This window comes from Hylobates moloch, unplaced genomic scaffold (genome assembly GCF_009828535.3).
Source record: "Hylobates moloch isolate HMO894 unplaced genomic scaffold, HMol_V3 SCAFFOLD_20, whole genome shotgun sequence".
Taxonomy (NCBI): domain Eukaryota; kingdom Metazoa; phylum Chordata; class Mammalia; order Primates; family Hylobatidae; genus Hylobates; species Hylobates moloch.
In genome coordinates, this window is record NW_026652295.1 from 35,330,404 (window position 1) to 35,350,194 (window position 19,791).

The 19,791-nt window shown below is 53.4% G+C and overlaps 1 protein-coding gene across 1 annotated transcript in view; it reads left to right on the top strand.

Annotated features, from left to right (window-relative positions):
- Positions 1–16,766, top strand: part of RAB44 (RAB44, member RAS oncogene family) — a 35,658-nt gene extending 18,892 nt beyond the window's left edge. Inside the window, exons 5-14 of the mRNA XM_032141694.1 lie at positions 972–1,097; positions 1,706–1,796; positions 2,171–2,266; positions 3,980–4,167; positions 4,782–6,355; positions 9,559–9,640; positions 11,268–11,382; positions 12,330–12,431; positions 14,271–14,347; positions 15,580–16,766. Of these exons, the coding sequence (XP_031997585.1) occupies positions 972–1,097; positions 1,706–1,796; positions 2,171–2,266; positions 3,980–4,167; positions 4,782–6,355; positions 9,559–9,640; positions 11,268–11,382; positions 12,330–12,431; positions 14,271–14,347; positions 15,580–15,670 (2,542 nt within the window). The 3' untranslated portion in view covers positions 15,671–16,766. The remainder of the gene's footprint in view (positions 1–971; positions 1,098–1,705; positions 1,797–2,170; positions 2,267–3,979; positions 4,168–4,781; positions 6,356–9,558; positions 9,641–11,267; positions 11,383–12,329; positions 12,432–14,270; positions 14,348–15,579) is intronic.
- The last annotated feature ends 3,025 nt before the right edge of the window (positions 16,767–19,791 follow it).

Here is a 19,791-nt window from a genome sequence, read left to right on the forward strand (position 1 = left end):
CTCTACTAAAAATACAAAAATTAGCTTGGTGTGGTGGCACATGCCTGTAATCCCAGCTACTTGGGAGGCTGAGACAGGAGAATCGCTTGAACCTGGGAGGTGGAGGTTGCAGTGAGCTGAGATCGCGCCACTGCACTCTAGCCTGGGCAACAGAGCAAGAGTCTGTCTCAAAAAAAAAAAAAAAGAGAGAGAGAGAGAAAGGGAGCCCTGCCTGCTAACGTCCCCTCCTAGGACCCCCAGGATCTGTTAGAACCAGCGAGGAAACTGCCCTCATCCACTGGCCCAGGTTTGCTCGCCCCACCCGTGGGGTTCTGTGAGGACAAGATTCCTCACGCTTGGCTCTTGGAGGGTGGGGCCCAGGTGCTGTGAGGCAGGCAGGGTGGGACTTAAGGTGTAGACCGGTGGGGCAAGGGGGTGGGGAGCCTTGTATTCACTTGGCAGCTTGGCCTAGGCTCAGCCCTCTGGCATCCGTCCTCATGACTTAATTAAATCCATGTGAAAGCAGCCTTCATCGGGCACCAACCGTGTGGCAGGCCCTGAGCTGGTGCTTTCATCAGGCGCCTCTCATTCCCTGATGACCTTCCTTGGCAGGTGTCATCCCCCACCCCATTTTACAAATGAGCCCAGAGAGGGCTCGGGACTTGCTGAAGGTCACACAGCCTCAGAGTGAGAGAACAGAGAGGGCAGATGGAAGCCCTGGGCCATCAGGATCCCAAATCCCCCCATCCCACTATTATGGAGTCCAGAGAGACAAAGTGTGGCAGGGGTTCAAGAAGGGAGAGGGCACACCTGGGAATGGTTCCTGGAGGAGGTGGCATTTTAGTTGCATCTTGTAGGGTGTCAATAGATTTGGCCCAGGTGCCAAAGTCTCTTGGAGCGCTGCAGTGAAAATGGAGGAGTGAGGCTCCCCTTGCTTCTTCATCCCACCTCGTGTCTGACCCTCCCATCTCTGCCTGTCTTCCCCTCCCCAGGCAGATGGAAATCTGGCAGGAGGAGCCCCAGCTGGCAGGCAACCTGGCAGGCTTTCTGGCCAAGATGACCAGCCGCCTGCAGGAGGTCCAGGCGGACAAGGAGGCCCTGGAGCTGACCCTGAGGAAGTGAGTGGGGGGCACGGCCGGGTGTCTGACTCCAAGTAGGTGCTCTTCACATTCCAGTGGAATCTGATTGAATTTCCCCAGCTCCTTCTACAGCTGGGCCTATGAGCTGGATAGGGCAGAGCTGCGCTGGAGGAAGAGGTGGCTCAGGGGACCTGGCGGGGAGGACAGAGTTGGTAATGGCAGGAGTGGGAAGGGCAGGGTGTGTCTTGGTACAGGACCCACTGTGATGCCCAACTCCAGGGGGCCTGCTCCCACAGATTGTAATGCATGTGGTGACCCTGGAGTTGGGTTATAGGGGCAGGAGGATGGTGAAAGAGGGAGGTGGGGACTGAGTGATGGGGTGATGGGGACGATGAGACCCTGGCCAGGGGAACCGGTGATGGTTACAAGAGTCAGCATGGTAGGATCAGCAGGACCAATGTCAGAGTCGTATGGGTCGGGGGTTGTTACTGGGATGGCTGTTCTCAGGGTGACAGAAGTCAGTGACTGCCGGCAGATAGAGGAAAGCAATAGGATGGATTCCAAACCCAAGCCCAGACTGCCCCTGCCGGCAGCAGGCTCCCAGAGGCGCTGATGGGCTGCCTGGCCCCAACTCCTGCTCCTCCCAGGCGTGACTCCGACCACCACCGCGAGGTCCAGCAGCTCTATGAGGAGATGGAGCAGCAGATCCGCCAGGAGAAGCAGCAGCTGCAGGCTGAGGTGGGCTCCTGCTGGCAGCCTGCCTCCTTCCCACTGCCCGGGACGCCTCTGCTGGCTAAGGAGTGGGGCCAGTGACTGGCCAGGGTGGGGCACAGGAAGCTGCTGTAGTGAATCCTCTCCCTGCCCTGAGCAGCTTGTGTTCCCCAGAGAGATGGGGTGGGGAGTGTCGAGCCTGGGCCCCCTTCCCATCTCTGCCAAGTCTCCTTGTTGCCACAATCTAGGCTGGAACTGGGAGAGTTGTCCTGAGAACGCTCCCTGCTGGGACATCCTGGCCCAGGCACCCCAGGTGGTGGAGGTGGAATGTGAGAGGGGCTGGCCTGCCCGGCTAGCTCTTAGAGTCTGCAGGGTGAGGGCTGAATCTACCTACTCCACAGAGTGACTCTCGGGGCCTGGCCCTCACCTCCCAGATGCAGGACGTCCTAGAGGCCAAGGAGCGCGAGGTGCAGCAACTAGCTGAGGGCCAGAGGGAGGTGAGTGACAGGGTTTCCCAGAAACCCACTTCTGAACAGGGTTTTAATATCTATGAGCTTCAGTTTCCCATCAGAGACATGGAAATCAGAACTCCTGCCTTAGAAGGTACTGTGATGATTAGAGGTACTACATGTGAGGGCATGAGACAGTGCCTGGCACATAGTAGGTGCTTTGTGCCTCAGTTGTTCATCTCTGAAACTGACCTAGCTTCCTGCTTAGGGTCAGGTTACTTGCTGCTGTCCCGACACTGCAGGTCTTATAGCCTGTAGTCACTTCCGGGTGGCACTGTGGTTGAGTGTTTGGGTCTGAGACCCTGCCCCATTTTTTTTTTTTTTTTTTGACACGGAATCTCGCTCTGTCACCCAGGCTGGAGTGCAGTGGCGCAATCTTGGCTCACTGCAAGCTCGCCTCCCAGGTTCACGCCATTCTCCTGTCTCAGCCTCCTGAGTAGCTGGGACTACAGGCACCCACCACCATGCCTGGCTAATTTTTTGTATTTTTAGTAGAGATGGGGTTTCACTGTGGTCTCGATCTCCTGACCTTGTGATCCGCGCCCCATTATCTCTTCCTTCCTCAACTTGAAGACCACTGACCTTGGTAAAATTGTGCTCTGTTGTAACTAAGACAAGAAGCACCCTTCAGCCTGGGACAAGATTCCCCGAGCCTTCCTCACCACGGCCTGGGCTGGCCCTGTTACCAGGTTGATTTCCCAGGTGCCTCTGCAGCTGCTCCTTGGAAATTGAGGCAGGCCCCTCCTGCCAAGTGAAGAGATAGGGCTTTACACATGGGGCCATTTCGTCCTGTCCTCTGTGGACGTGAAGCTTCTCCCCTCCAACCATTTATTCCTTCACCCCACAGCTACTTACCCAGGACCAACTATGTGCCAGACACTGTTCCAGGTCCTGAGGATCACGACAGACACAAACCTCTGCCCACAGAGTTACCATCTAGTCAGGGAGACAGGTGACATACATAACATAGGAAATGGTGATCAGTGCTAAGGAGAATAAAGCAAAACAGGGAAGGGGGATAGAAGAGTCAGGGGAGTTGAAATCGTAGTCAAAGTAAGTTGAGAAGGGAGTCAAGGAAGGCCTGGCTGAGATGATGGCATTGGAGTGAAGACATGGAGAAGTGTGATATGCGGGGGAAGGGCAGCCACGTAGAGGGAACAGCAGGTGCGAAGGCCCTGAGCGGGCAGGCGCTGTGGAAGTTCACGGAACAGTAAGCAGAGCTGTGGACGGGAACAGACTGAGAGGCAACAGCCATAGGAAAGGAGGTGAGGGTCATGAGGGGAGGGGAGGAGGCTGCAGGAGACTGTGCAGGGTCCTGGAGGCCATTGCAAGAGCTTTGCCTTTCCCTGCACCTGGCCAGGCAATGCTCCCTCTTTGGGTCATGTGATTTGCTGTTGGATCAGGAGCCCCCTGTAGACCAGATGGGCTCAGGGGCCAGCAGCCATTGCAGGGCGCTGAGTAGAGGGAGGGTGGGATCTGGTTTAGGTGCCCACCCCAGGATTTCCAATGCCCCTCCTGGACAGGAGCTAATGGAGCTAGTTAGGCCAAGGAGGGATAACCGCCCACTCCTACTCTGATTTAAGCTGGGTCTCCAGGAGCCTGGACAGGGGGTGGGGTCTGTGTCCCACAATGGCCTTGGGAGGCTTTTTGCTGCCCTGGAGGGCATCTGGGCTTCTCTCCGCCTCACCCTCCACCCTGCAGCTGGAGGCCCAGCTCTCCCACCTCAGGAGCACACGTCAGGAGGCTGCCTCAGAGAACCAGCAGCTGCAGGAGGCCAAGCGTGACCTGGCTGGGCGGCTGGAGGAGGTGCGGGGGCAGCTGCAGGTGACCAGGGGGCGCCTGGACGCCGCCAGGGGCCGGGTGTCCTGGCAGGTGGAGGAGAAATTGAGGCAAGTGGCTGCTATCCCTGGACTGGGGTGGACTCTAGGGGCCTCCTGGAACCAGTGGGGAACTCTGAGTTCTCTAAGGATCTAGCTAGCACACAGTGCACACACAGCCTCCTTCCTTAAACCCCACCCTCTGCCAAGCTGGAACTATCACGCCCATTTCTCAGATGAGGAAACTGGGGCACAAAAAAGGGAAACACCTGTGCCCGAGACCACATGGCTAGAATTAAAACATGCACGTGTGTGCATGTACATGTACACACACACACATACACACACACACACACACACACACACACACGTGTCCTAGTGCAGTGCTAGATCCCTAGCAGGCACTCACTCTACTTGTTATAGCTCAGAGAAGTGGGATGGGCCAGAATGATCAAGGAAGGCTTTCTGGAGGAGGTGAGGCTTCATGTGGGTCTTGAGGATGGACAGGATTGGATGAGGAGGAGGAATGGGGAGCACAGGCCAGGTGAGAAGGATTTGCCTGAGCAAGGACCGGGAGGAGACCTGGCCATGAGGAGAGCAAGGGGTGGCGAGGGCTGCAGGTGGGATGGGTGTGACTCCACCTACCTGCCCCTCCCCTGATCTTTGCTTCGCTGCTTCCTTTCCAGTGTTCCTGCAGTGGGTGAAAAGACCCCAGACCCTCAGGCTGCCTCCCTCGAGGAGGCCCCCCTGCCTGGGCTATTTGGGGACAATGATGACTGGGACCAGCTCTTGAGCAACTTTGGCAGCCCTCCGCACGGAGCCCTGCAGCTCTGCTGGAGCCCGCCCCCGACCCCAAGAGCTGCCTCAGGCCCCCAGACGCCCCGTGTGGTCAGGCAGATCTCCATCTCGGAGCCACAGGCTTTACTATTTGGTCAGGAGCCATCTTCAGATCCAGATGGGGCTCCAAGGACCCCCCCTGGGGTGACTTTCAGCGCCAAGGACAGCAAAGGAGTGGACCCAGATGAGCAGGACATTAGAGAAGAGCAGCCTGTTGAACCGCACGACCCGGACCCCAACCAGGAGCCGGGGTCCACACCCGAGGGCCGCTCCCTCTGGGGTCTCTCAGGAAGCCTGGTGGCACCTGCATTCAAAGTGCTCATTCCTTTAGAGGATGGGCCCCCTCCCCCTGCGAACTCTCCCCCTCCCCAGGCCCCAGCTGGGTCCAGCAAACAGATCCAGGCCTCAGACCCAGATGACAAGGGCTCTGGGTCTTGGGCTCCTCCCAGCGGGGCTCAGCCTAGGGCTGGAGCGGGACCCCAGGAACCCACACAAACCCCTCCCACCATGACTGAGCGGGATACCCAGCCCGGACCCTCACCCACAACTGCCCTCACGGGAGTGGGCCCGGCCAAGCCGCCCAGGCAGAGAGATGCCCTCCAGCAGGACCTGCATGCCACTGGCTCTGAGCCAAGACCGGGGACCCAGAGGGCCAGAGCCCTCACCCTGGGGCCAGCTGAGCCCTTCCAGGGCCTGGAGTTTGTGGGTCCGGTGCCCACAGAGAGGCTGGAGCAGGGCCAGGCAGGCCCAGCGGTGCAGAAGGGCCTTCCTGAGGGGCTAAGAGAAGCTCACGGCCAGGTCCTTGGGCTGGGTGAGCTGCCTGCCCTCCCCCACCAGGGGCTGGAAGAGGAACCCAGGTCTGAGGAAGGAAAACAAGAGGGCCGAGGTGGGCAAGACCTCAGTTCAGAGCAGTCGGTTGAGGCTCATGGCCCAGAAACTGCGCATTCGGAACTCCCCCAGCAAGATTCTCTGCTTGTTTCTCTCCCATCTGCCACACCACAGGCTCAGGCGGAAGCAGAAGCCCCCACTCCTGGAAAACCGGCACCTCCAAGGGGCTCTCCTCCCGGGGGCGCTCAGACTGGGGCTGGAGCAGGACCCCAGGAACCCACGCAAATCCCTCCCAGCATGGCTGAGCAGGAAGCCCAACCCAGGCCATCCCTCATGACCGCTCACACAGAAGAACAAGGCCCCCCTCACTCCAGGGAATCAAGGGCAGAGAGCAGGCTTGAAGATCCAGGAATGGACTCCAGGGAAGCTGGGCTGACCCCATCCCCGGGAGACCCCATGGCTGGAGGGGGACTCCAGACCAACCCTGATTACCTCTTCCATGTCATCTTCCTGGGAGACTCCAACGTGGGCAAAACATCCTTCCTGCACCTGCTGCACCAGAGTTCCTTCGCCACCGGATTGACAGCTACCGTGGGTAAGGGCACTGGGGAGGGCGGCAGGGAGCGAGGAGAGACGCAGGGGCCAGGGCCAACGAGTTGGAGCAGGCCCAGACCAAGACCTCCCTGAGGAAGCTGCAGGTTCTGCCCTGGCCACGGGCCCTGCATTAGACATTGTTTTATATGGGCATAACCTTACTATTTCACTAATCGTCTCTAATTACAGGTAATTTGCTTTTTCTGCACTGATCTGATTAGCTTATAATGTGCCACATCAACAATGCACCCTGCGATTTAGGGGCCTGCGAGAGTTGATGGTGAAAACAAGCAAGTCTCCACTCATGTGGCCCCTGGGCAGGCCAGAGCAGGGTCTGTGCTGGTTGGATTTGCTCATGACTAGTTCCAGGCTGGGCGGTCATGGTCTGGCAGGAAGTCACCTTGGGCGAGCTGGATATTTTACACAGAATGTGTTTGTAAAGTGTGGTAAATTAGAAACCTAGGTGCCTGAGTTCCAATCTTAGCCCTTCCACTTATTAGGGTCTGAATTTGGACAAATGATTTAACCCTTTTGAACCCCCAAATCCTCATCTGCATAATGGGGACAACAGTAGTGCTGCCTTCCTAGAGTGGTTGAGGTTTAGTTGAGTCAATATGTCAAGATCTTAGAATAATAACTGACATGTAGTGAGTACTCAGTAAGTATTAGTTATTATGGTTGTTATTATTATTAGAAGTAAATATTTGATCATGTCTACCTCAGTGGCTCCTGCAAGAAATGGCTGACAGCAGAGAGGCTTCCCTCCCGAAAAGTTCAGGATATGCGGCCACTGAACCCCGTACAGGGCTACAGAAAAGCAAACCCGGCCGGGTGCGGTGGCTCACGCCTGTAATCCCAGCACTTTGGGAGGCCGAGGCGGGCGGATCACGAGGTCAGGAGATCGAGACCACGGTGAAACCCCGTCTCTACTAAAAATACAAAAAATTAGCCGGGCGTGGTGGCGGGCGCCTGTAGTCCCAGCTACTCGGGAGGCTGAGGCAGGAGAATGGCGTGAACTCAAGAGGCGGAGCTTGCAGTGAACTGAGATGTCGCCACTGCACTCCAGCCTGGGTGACCGAGCGAGATTCCGTCTCCAAAAAAAAAAAAGCAAACCCGAGGGAATGGAGGGGAGACCCACCTAGGGACAAAGAAGTCATGCCTGTCTTTGTATTAGACCAGGGCACATGCCGACTGGGGATCAGTGCCAGACCAGTCGGTAAATGACAGCCCCCCATAAGAGAGGCCTGGGGCAGGCTCTCAAACTTTGCTTGCCCAAGAAGCCTCACCTGGGAGCTAGTTAGAAATGCAGTTCCCTTGGGAAGAGGAAACCTATAGCAGGCTGGCCTGATGTTGAGTGGGGTCACAGGTTCTACAACACTACCATTATTTTGTTTGTTTGTTTATTTATTTATTTATTTATTTATTTATTTATTTATTTTTTGAGATGGAGTCTCGCCCTGTCACCCAGGCTCAAGTGCAGTGGCACGATTTCTGCTTACTGCAACCTCTGCTTCCTGGGTTCGAGTGATTCTCCTGCCTCAGCCTCCCAAGTAGCTGAGACTACAGGTGTGTGCCACTTCACCTGGCTCATTTTTGTACTTTTAGTAGAGATGAAGTTTCGCCATGTTGGCCAGGCTGGTGACCTCAGGTGATCTGCCTGCCTCAGCCTCCCTAAGTGCTGGGATTACAGGTGTGAGCCACCGTGCCTGGCCAAGGCTACCATTATTAGTCACCTAAGCTACTGTTTACTGACCACCTCCCATGCACCAGGCATCTTCCATACGTGTCTTATTCCTTACAACAGCCTTGCTTAGAATGGAGCCTCCTCCTCTATTTTGTGGTAAGAAGTTCTCACAAAATTCAACCAAGAAAAACACAAGCTGCATAATTGTGAAACAAACCAACCAACCAACCAACCAACCAACCAACCAACCAACCAACCAACCAACCAACCAACCAACCAACCAACCAACCAACCAACCAACCAACTAACCAACCAACCAACCAACCAACTAACCAACCAACCAACCAGGCAAGCCGGCATGCACTGCTAGCCTGCTGGGAGTACCTGAGATCCAAGTGCTGGGTCCAGTTCTGTCCCAATCCCAGCTACGGTTTGCTGCCCCCCGGTGGCTATCGTCTATTCTGGTTTAAATACCACAGGAAATGGTGCTGCCTTCATGGGTCAGTATTTCCCTACCTGGCGTCACCTTCCCTCCATTCCCGCCCCCCCACCTCACAAATTAAGAACTCTACCCGCCTGCATTTGAGGATGGGACCAGATGGAGAATCAGAGCCAACGGAGTTATATTCGAATGTACATTTTCCATATCTATCCCCATTTTACAGATGAGGAAAGCAAAGAATTGAAGACCTCGTTCAGTTTCTTGCCCTAGCTGGGCCCCCAAAGTTAAGGCCACCTACCTTAAAAGCCCTGCCTCCACACCAGAAGTTTTATCCTCTTTTCAATTCAGAATTGCATGCTCTCTGGGTCACTTAAAGCAGCATTTTTTTTTTTTTTTTTGAGATGGAGTTTCACTCTCGTTGCCCAGGCAACAAGATTGTGCAGCAGCGCGATCTCAGCTCATTGTAACCTCCGCCTCCCGGGTTCAAGTGATCCTCTTGCCTCAGCCTCCTGAGTAGCTGGGATTACAGGCATGTGTCACCACGCCTTTTAAAACAGCATTTTAATCCTCCAACCACTCTGCAGTGTAGGTCTTTCTAATTTGCCACTTTGCAGACAAGGAAAGAGAGGCTCACAGAGGTGAAGTGACTTGCCTGAGGTCCTGTAACCAGTGTAACAGTTGCCTGAAGCCAGCATTCCTTCTGCCCCTCTGGGCTGCTTGTCTCCGCTGCTGTCTTGTTGAGAGGGGAAAGTGCATGTAATAATTAGGGAATGGAACAAAGAGTACTGTAAAAAAAAAATAATGAAACTTATATTCTGGGTGGCCTAAGGAATGAACATCCTAGACAAGGTGCCCTGTGTTGGCACAACTTGCCAGTGTGGCAGGGAGGTCTGGGAAGGCTTCTTGGAGGAAGTGGGTCCTCGAGGACGGATGGGATGCAGAGCCGAAGAGAAGCCTGGCAGCCAAGGGCTCCATCGCACCTCAGCTGGTAAAGGGGACAGGTGTATACTGGGGTAGGCCTTGGCTAAGAGTCCTGGATGGTAACTTAGTAGGCTTCACCCCTCTCTATGTGTCCTAGGAGTAGATTTTCGGGTCAAAACCTTGCTGGTGGACAACAAGTGCTTTGTGCTGCAGCTCTGGGACACGGCTGGCCAAGAGAGGTAACGGGCACTGCGTATCAGTGGTGTCAGGAACCTAGGCTGAGCATAGGGGTGCAGAGAGACAGGGAGCAGCCCCGATAACACAGGCAGGAGGCAACTGCCCCCCAAGGATTCAGGAGGTCAGGGAAGGAGGGATGAGTCAAGCCCAAGACAGGGGAGAGAGGGCAGCAGAGCCAGAGGTCCCTCAGCCTGGCAGGGCGTATATTAGGGCTGTCCCAACATGGTCATTAGGGGACAGCCACCCAATCACCTGTCCTTCTGAAAATGCTGGTCTTCTACTTTCAACCTGGGCAGTTGTGATCAAAACTTTTTTTTTTCTTCTTGAGATGGAGTCTCGCTGTATTGCTCAGGCTAGAGTGCAGTGGTGTGATCTGGGCTTGCCGCAACCTCCACTTCCTGGGTTCGAGCGATTCTCCTGCTTCGGCCTCCTGAGTAGCTGGGACTACAGGTGCCCACCACCACATCCAGCTAATTTTTGTATTTTTAGTAGAGATGGGGTTTCATCATATTGGCCAGGCTGGTCTTGAACTCCTGACCTCGTGATCTACCTGCCTCGGCCTCCCAAAGTGCTGGGATTACAGGCATGAGCCACGGCACCCGGCAGTGATAAAAACTTAAAAGGCATATCTTATTTGATTCTGCAGTTCCACTTCTAGAAATTCATTCTATAAATAGACTCATATATGACTATAATAACAAAGGGACCAGGACCATTTATAGTATTATCACTTGTGTTATGAAACATAGGAAACAACCTAAATGTCCATCAATAGGGGACCAGTTAAATAAAGGAGGGTCAATCCACCCAATATAACACCATAAAGCCACACAAAGACTGAGGACTCTCTTTATGTACTAATAGGGATTTTTTTTTTTTTTTTTTTTTTGAGACAGAGTCTTGCTCTGTCACCCAGGCTGGAGTGCAGTGGCGTGATCTCAGCTCACTGCAATCTCCACCTCCATGGCTTAAGTGATTCTTGTGTCTCAGCCTCCTGAGGAGCTGGGACTACAGACACATGCCACCACATCCAGCTAATTTTTGTATTTTTAGTAGACACAGGGTTTCACCATGTTGGCCAGGCCGATCTGGAACTCCTGACCACAAGTGATCCTCCTGCCTCAGGCTCCCAAAGTGCTGGGATTACAGGCGTGAGCCACCGTGCCCGGCCCGATAGGGAAATTTCTCCAAGACATCCTGTTAACTGGAAAAAAACAAAATGCAGAACACTGAATATTAATGAGTATGATGAATGTTTTGCACTGTATTTATATAAAATAGAGGGGGAAAGATGTATGTGTATGGGTGTATATATGTGTGTGTATATATATGTATATACATAAAATACCTCTGGAAAAATATTTAAGAAATTGATAACCCTGGTTGCCTCTGGGGAGGGGGACTGGGTGGCTCCAGAATGGGGCAGAACGAAGGAGACTTTTCACTGAGTTCTCCTTGAGACCTTTTGAAATTTGAGCCATGAGAACTGTTACCTAGTCATCAATAACTACACTGTACGAAGGAAAGCATGTGGACATGCTCTGTGGATAGGTTACTTCTCTCACTTTGCAGAGCCCAGGGCCTGGGGTCAGGATGCCTGGTGTGGCCTCATGCAGACTCTCTGGGCAGGTACCACAGTATGACGCGGCAGCTGCTCCGCAAGGCGGACGGGGTGGTGCTCATGTACGACATCACCTCCCAGGAGAGCTTTGCCCACGTGCGCTACTGGCTAGACTGTCTCCAGGTGAGCAGGTGGCTGCTGGGGTTGGCTCCAGTCCCTCCAGTCAAGAGGGACCTTATATCCTGCCCACTCTCTCTTTTCTCCCAGGATTACAAATGACATGACAGACATATGGGTGACACCACCCACTGAGGGCGTGTGGTTGGATGAGCTGGGAAGGCAGTAGTACAAAGAAACCACAACCACATAGTACAGCCTTCAAACCAAACTACTTCCTTTATCCCGTGAACATTCTCTTCCTACATATGGCAGCTGTTTGTAATGTCTTCTTCTTACACTTGAGGCTAATGTAGTTCTTGTGCCATTCCACGTGATAATTCCTCTGTTCACACATCTCTAGTTTTTCCCGTGCTTACTCCCTCAAAGCATATATACTGAAATTCTGCAGCATGTGCTAGCACAGCAGAGGGGTGTGAAGTTAGCCATGTTGTCTTCTCTCTGGAAGTTTCTAGTTTAGCAAAAGAAGCAGGATAAGGTAATGTGTGAAGAGGGGAGCTGAGCACTGGGGTCTGACAGGACCTAGATTTGAATCCCACCCACCCCAACTCTGTGACTTTGGCCAAGTGAATTGAGTTCTCATCTGAATTTCAATTTCCAGAATTCTCTCATAGGGGAGTTGTGAGAATTAATTGATAGAATTGCTTTCAGCACAGCACCTGGTGTATAGCAATCACTCATTAATCAGAAACTATTATTATTATTATTCATGAGACAATTGGGAAAATGTGTAATCAAGTGCTGGACTGTTCAGCACAGGCAGGAAGAGAGGGCATGGGCAGGAACAATCCAGGAAGGCTTCCTGGGGGAGGTGTTCTTAAGGTTGGCCTTATGGAGTGGATGTGGCCTGAGAGGGGGAACATGTGGGGGACACAGTTCAGCTTCTAGGAGGGCAAATGTGCCAGGAGCCTGGCACACAGTGGGTGTGGCTGACAGACGTGTTCTGTGCGCAGGATGCAGGGTCGTATGGGGTGGTCATCGTTCTCCTGGGAAACAAGATGGACTGTGAGGAGGAACGGCAAGTGTCCGTGGAAGCCGGGCAGCAACTGGCCCAGGTAAGCACTTGGGCATCAGCCCGTCTCTGTGCGTGGACTGGGCAGACACCTCCCTGGCTAGGCATCACCCTACCCGGGCAGCCGAGAAGAACCCGTGGCCCATTCCTGCCCCTGCCCCAACCAAAGGCCTGTTCAGCGTGGACAGCAGCCTGGCTGCCTCTGCCTCCCACACAGCCCTGGCCTCTGGAGATGCGCTTTAAGCCCAAACCCCGAGGCTGGAGTGGGGGGCGTGACACTGAACCTCACTGTTGAATTAGCACATTCCCATACCATGTCCCCACCTACATAAGAAATAGCTTCAGAGTAAAAAGGTTTTAAAAGCTTTGTTTAAAATTCCCAATCAAATTTTAATTTTATCTCTGGTCTCTAATTAACATGCTGCCTTCTAAGTTCTCCTATTTTAAGACTCAAATTCTCCCTTGGGATGATTACATCAAAAGCCCCACTGCCAGACAGTGAATACTATTTATTCATGAATAGCATTTAACCACATTCCAGAAAATCTGGAGAGTAATAAAAATAGAGGGAAAAGTCACTCCTCGCCCTACCTCTCACGCAACCCTTCTTGGCATTTTCATACTGTATTTTCTTCCTGTTTCTCTTCCCACTTCCCATAAATCGTGAGGTCATCGTTGTGGCTCTTGCTTGAAGGGAATTTTTTTTTTTCTTTTTCTTTCTTCTTTTTTTTTTTGAGATGGAATCTTGCTCTGTCGCCCAGGCTGGAGTGCAGGGGCGCGATCTCGGCTCACTGCAACCTCCGACTCCTGGGTTCAAGTGATTCTCCCACCTCAGCCTCCTTAGTAGCTGGGATTACAGGCGTGCGCCACCACACTGGGCTAATGTTTGTATTTTTAGTAGAGACGGGGTTTCACCATGTTGGCCAGGCTGATCTAGAACTCCTGACCTCAAGTGATCTGCCTGCCTCGGCCTCCCAAAGTGCTGGGATTACAGGCGTGAGCCACCATGCTCGGCCTTGTTCTTAAAAGTAGTAACTCATCCCTTTGACATAGTAATTTATCCTCTAGCAATTTATCCTAAGGGAAGACTCGGAAGTAATAATCCCTAAAGGAACACCTAATGGATATCCGTGTATAACATACAATCGAACATGTTTATATGAGGGTTTTCAAATATTATTTATAAGAACAAACATTTGGCAGCAATTGGTGGTTAAACCGTGGATGTTCGTGTGAGAGGGGAGTATTTGCCATTAAGAATCCTGTCTTGGAAAAATATTTAAGGTGTGGGGGAAATGCTTACAATATAATAGAAAACCATATAAGCAGCTGCAAATCTAGATATAGGTTAGGTCGAAACACATGAAATTGCTGATATTTGACTGGGGCTTGCCAAAAATAGCAATTTCGTATGGTTTAACCTAACTGTACAGGACATTTAGCCCCCGCCCTGTAAAAGGGTTATATAAAACAGAAAGGCAATATCTACCCAAATACTAACAGCAATAGCTTAGATATTGAGCTGGTACTTTCTTATACTGTATCTTCCAATATTCCCCCAATGAAATATTTCTGAAATTAAAAAACATAACTGACATTTATAAAATGTCTCCAGAGGCACTTCTCCAAGTTGGGATGCCGGCTTCCCACGCCACTCCGAAGGCTGTCAAATGCTCTTCAATGCATTCCTTGACACCTTGACCAGCCGGGGTGAAGGGACAGTGGGCAAAGGGCTCCAGCCAGGGACCGTGGCCCACGCTGACATGGGGCTGTCTTGCTCGCCACTGAGGTCGGCTTAGGGATGCATTGGGACTCAGGGCATGGCCTGGCCTTTCAGTGGTCTCTCCCAAGGCACATATGCCCTTCCCTGTCTGGCCTGCAGGAACTGGGGGTCTATTTTGGGGAGTGCAGTGCCGCCTTGGGTCACAACGTCCTGGAGCCTGTAGTAAACCTGGCCAGGTAAGTGCTGCCCGCCCCCCCGCCGCAGAATCCTCTGGGCCAGCTCCAGCCCCACTCTTCACTCCCAGGTGGGACGGGAAGGCCCATTCTGAGGAAATGGGTCAGGGAAGCACCTAGTTAAAGACCTGGGCTCACCAGCCGGAGGGGAGAGAGAGCCCTGCACTGAGAGTCTCCTGACTCCAGCTCTGCCATTCCCATTCGCTGAATCACTCCCCACAGGCACTTAGGTTCTCTGAGCCTCAGTTTTTTCATTTGCAAAGAGGGCTGAGAAAAGGAGTGTCTCTCTTCTGCTCCCAAACTTCCAGTAGCTTCTATTAAAATCCAAATGCTTTGCAATGGCCTGCAGCATCTCTAGTGCCATCTCCCCCACCCCTACACACACACATTCACATTCACTTATACCCACACACACTCACACTCTCACACACACACACACACTCGCTAAGTTCCAGCCGCTCGGAGACTCCCACCCTGATCACCCACCTCCCATCACTATTTTGGATCACAGCCCCTGTTTGTGTCCTTCATGGCCTTTCTTGACACGACACATATTAATGAGATATGTATTTATCTGTTTTCTTGTTGTCCAGGAAGGCAGGGCCATGTCTGTTTTGTTCAGCCCCTCTCCCCATACCCGGGACCTAGGTGCTCCATAAATGAATAAAATGAGTAAGGGATGAGAGGAGCTAGATCAGATGAGCACCATCTGGCACACAGTAAATATATCATGAAGAAGTGAATGGACTTCTTTTGCTTCCCCAGCCTCCAAGCTCTCTCTTGGCACTGAGCCATGGCCCTCTGCCTGGGATGCACCTCCCCCACCCTTTCTGCTGGCAAACCTTGTCCATGGCTCAGTTTTCAGTTCGGTCACCATCTCCTTCCTCCCCAGATCCCTCCAGGACCTGGTGTGAAGTCCCTGTGTGCCTCCCCATCACTCCTGGGCTGCAGTCACCCCTTTTCCTGTCTGTCTCTCTCACTACTCAAGGGAGGGGATGGTGGCTTCTTTGTCGTAGTCAGAGTCCTGCACAGTGCCTGGCACATAGTAGGCCAGAGAGAGAAAGTCGAAGTCTCAGTGACTCGATTCTTCGGGTCTCAAGTGGAATTCAGGGCAGGGGCAGAGCTGGTGTGGGGGTTGCGGGTGCAGCCTCCCAGCCCCCAGCTGCACCCATGGGCCCATCCATGCTGCCCCCAGGAGGTGAGAGAGAGGACTGATGCCTGGCACTGTCACATAGGTCACTCAGGATGCAAGAAGAAGGCCTGAAGGACTCGCTGGTGGAGGTGGCCCCCAAGAGGCCGCCCAAGAGATTCGGCTGTTGCTCCTGATCACCTGTCCTGTCCCGGGTAGGATGAGCACCTGCAGGGTTTCCTGTCCCTCAGCTTCTGTCCTTCATTCCTGGGCAGCAACGACACAGAGGACCAGCTTGGAGGTTCAGGAAAACCCTTCTCAAATCAGGACTCGGATCCCAGAGCAGGGCTGCGTCACCTCTGCCTTTCACACTCCAAAGGAGGGCTTTGCTGAGTGAACAAGGCTTGAGGGGCAGGGGTGTGGCGAAACTCTCCAAAGAAAGAAAAAGTCTAGAAAAACGACTTAAGGAAAATACACCCAAAATATTGGCCACACATCTGTGGGTGATAAAATTATAGGGAGAATGTGGGGGGGTGGGTGTTACTTTCCATTTTACACATACTTGTATTTTCAGATTTTCAACAATAACAGTATTCAATACATAATCAGAAAAAAGAGATGTGGAGGAGGAGGAGAGAAACTTCCCAAGGAGCTCCCTTGGGTGCTGCTGGCTCCTAATTGGTGTAACCTGTTAATCACAAGTTGCTGGGTGTTAGAGCGGTCCCTCTGTGCTCCGCCTGGCAGGGCGCTGTTGGCCTGCTCTCCCTCGCTATTTCTATTGCAAGCATGGGCTTTCTTCCCAGCAGAATCCGGCTCCTGGGAAGAATAATGTTCTGGAGGCCTCTGATACGCCCTGATGCCGTCCTGTCTTCCAGAGCCCCAACCTCACTCCCTTTCCCCACGATATGAAACACACCTCCCAGGGGCCACATTTGGGGGTCCCGCCCCCTGCTCCAATGCCACAGTGCCCCCAAGCACAGGCCTTTGGCCTGAGTTGTCAGTCTCTGGATGCATTTGAGGGGCAGCTAGGGTGTGGCTGGGGGGGTCCAAGCAGCTGGGGAGCCTAGACTCAGAATCATTCACACACTCCTCTTTGGAACTTTTGCGGAAGTTTCCAGAATTCCATAATATTCACCTCCTGAATGGTGGCTGCACCTTATCAGCCAGGGCTGGGGTTTCCAGTGCCCTCGGAGAGCTTGCTTTAGAGTCTTAGAGAGACTGCCATGGCCTGTGTTTGTATGTCTGTCACATCTTACCATCACCACAAATTGAATATACAACACGTGCCAGGCACTGAGTTTGTTTGTTTTTTGAGACAGGGTCTCTCTCTGTCACCCAGGCTGGAGTGCATTGGCGTGATCACCGCTCGCTGCAGCCTCAACTGTCTGGGCTCAAGCGATTCCCCCACCTCAGCCTCCCAAGTAGCTGGGACCACGGGCACGTGCCACCACATCTGGCGAAGTTTTTAGTTATTTGCAAAGACAAGGTCTAGCTATGTTGCTTAGGCTGGTCTCAAACTCCTGGGCTCAAGTGATCTTCCCAATGTGCTGGGATGACAGGCGTGAGCCACCACCCCCAGCCTGGGTTTGGTATTTTGTAATCCTTCCGGCACTGGGGAATTTCCTGGCTAAATCAATGGAAACCCCAGTTCAAGGAACAGAGTTACAGAGAGAGAACTAAGGAGAAAGAGGGAGCGACAGAGGGCTGTTGAATCACACAGTCTTAGACCCTGGTCCCAACCACTCTTCTCAGTTCTGAAAGGAATGTCTCAGCAGCAGTGAGCCTTCCATCAGCAGACGCGCACAAGCAGAAGACAGGTAATGCTTGGGAAAGGTGAGGTAGAGAAGATCCCGCCATCTGAAGCCGCCAAAGTTGGATTAGATTACCTTAACGGACCCCATTCAACCTCCAGACTCCATGTGGATGATTCCCATGGTCCAGCTGATTCTTTTTTTTTTTTTTTTTTGAGATGGAGTCTCACTCTGTCTCTAGGCTGGAGCACAGGGGTGCAATCTCGGCTCACTGCAACCTCCACCTCCCGGGTTCATACCATTCTCCTGCCTCAGCCTCCCGAGTAGCTGGGCCTATAGGCGCCCGCCACCTCACCCAGCTAATTTTTTGTATTTTTAGTAGAGACGGGGTTTCACCATATTGGTCAGGATGGTCTCGATCTCTTGACCTCGTGATCCACCCGCCTCGGCCTCCCAGAGTGCTGGGATTACAGGCGTGAGCCACCGCACCCGGCCCTCCAGCTGATTCTTTTACTGGGCCCTTCACTGATCCTTTTTACCCCAATGTCTTCTCCCATCTCCGGTCCCCTCCCGCAGCCCACAAGCCTGCCCCTGAACTGAGCAGTTTCTCAGTGTGCTCAGAGAGAGAGAGAGAGAGGGGTGTGGGCTGGAGTGATGTTGGCCCTGGGTAAGGATGGGAAACAGGTCCTGTAGTTGCTAATGGCTCTTTCTCTGGGGCCCAGGGACCTGGCAGGCACCAACATCTCTGTCCTTTGGGCCAGGGAGTTAATGAGGCAGGTAGGCAGGGTGTGATTCCTGGGAGAGGCAGTAGAGCAGGAGGCCTGGGGTACAAGAGTGGCCCCCAGGCCTCCCCGTCTCAGCTCAGCTCTGCTCTGGCCTCAGGCAACTCAGGTTCGCGGGAGGTGGGGTTCTGGGAGAAACTCCACACCCTCTTTTGGCTTTGTTGGGCCGGATCCACCTGCTGGGCAGGGCACAGCTGTGCAAGGACCACCAGCCTTTCCTACTGTCAAAGGGCTCACAAGCCAGGGAACAGGACCCAGGAACCTCAGAGTAGCACAAAGCAGGCAACGACAGCAGCAGGAGAAACTCGAGGTAGACTTCAGAGTGAACTTCCAGCCAATTGGTGAGTTCTTGGGGCATGTCAGCCAATGGGGCTCTGGCTTAGGCTTAGCCAGAGTCTGATTAAGAAAAAGAGGGTGGGACTGGGCTGATGGGACTCAGGCTGCGGAGTGAGAAGGGAGGGCATGGGGAGAGAATGAAGGCTGGGCAGGAGCTCTAAGAGAAGAGGGCTTTTGGGAACTGAGGGTGAGCAAGGGCAGAATGACGTCCCTCCTTTATCCAGTGCCTACCGTATGCCAGGCACTGTTCTGAGCACTTAGCTCGTGCTACTTCATTTAGCCCTCACACCATCAGGCGTGCTCCCCCATCTCACAGAAGAGGAAAGTACTGCATAGGGAGGCTGAGTAACTTCTCTGTAGTCACGTAGCAAGTGAGTGCTGGAGCCGGTGTTAAACCCAAACGCCGATACCCACAGACTTAACCCTGAAGTTATGCAACTGCTTATGGGAACACGCGGATGCTTCAGGGAAGCAGGGGTCAGGTCCCTGAAGCCTCGTATTGCTCCCTGCCAATTCCCCTCCAGCAATAGTCCATGTCATTGGTGGGTGTGGACCAGGAAAAAGAGACGAAAAGGCAGTGATAAATGCCAGGAAAGTGGCTGGATGACAGCCTTCATCCAGGACGGGTCCTTCAATTCCCCTCCTCCTGCCGTCCCTGAAGCTGGTGGGACCCGGGAGGGTGGCCGACATCAGGATTCACAGAGGCCCCCTCTCCAGTCTCTCCTCAGCTGCCCTCAGGCACGTTGCTGCCCTGGGGCCCCAGAGACCAAGCCAAGTTCCCCAGGCTGGGGCTCTGCAGGAGGGACTCAGGGACTCCTTCAAACCTGGCTTTGAACCCGCAGGGGAAGGGTGTCTGCAGCCCCCACCCTGGTGTGGTAGAAAAGGGGAGGGCAACTCCAATGAGGGCTCCTCTGCTGTGTCTTGTTTGCTGCTGGATTCCCGGAACCTGGTCCAGAGCAAATGCTCGGGAAATGTGTACTGAGTTAGCAGGCAAGCCTCTCTCCAGCTAAAGCTCCTGGGCCCTGGCCTCGCCTGCAGGGCGGCCAATGGTGACGTCAGCCACTGGGTTGGCTCTAGGATGTCTACATCCCATCTTCTGGCCAGAGTCCTCCCAATCGGGGACTCCCCCTGCCCTTGACAGGTGGGACAGAGCGGGGGTGAGAAGAAAGGTCTGACCACTGGGTGCAGACTCCCCAACCCTGCCAGGGGCCTGCACAGCATAACCTAGAGGGCAGTGATTCCCAAGCTGGTCTGCCCTTAGAATTATTTGGGATCTTTCAAAAATGCCAAAGCCCAGACCAACTATGTCATGTCTCTAGGGGTGGGACCCAGGCTTCTGTATTTGTGAAACTCCCCAGGTGATCCCAAAGTGCAGAGAAGCTTGGGAACCACTGGGAGGGGCTTCACACCTTCTCAAAGCCCTTTCAGACCCACTTTTCCATTTGAACC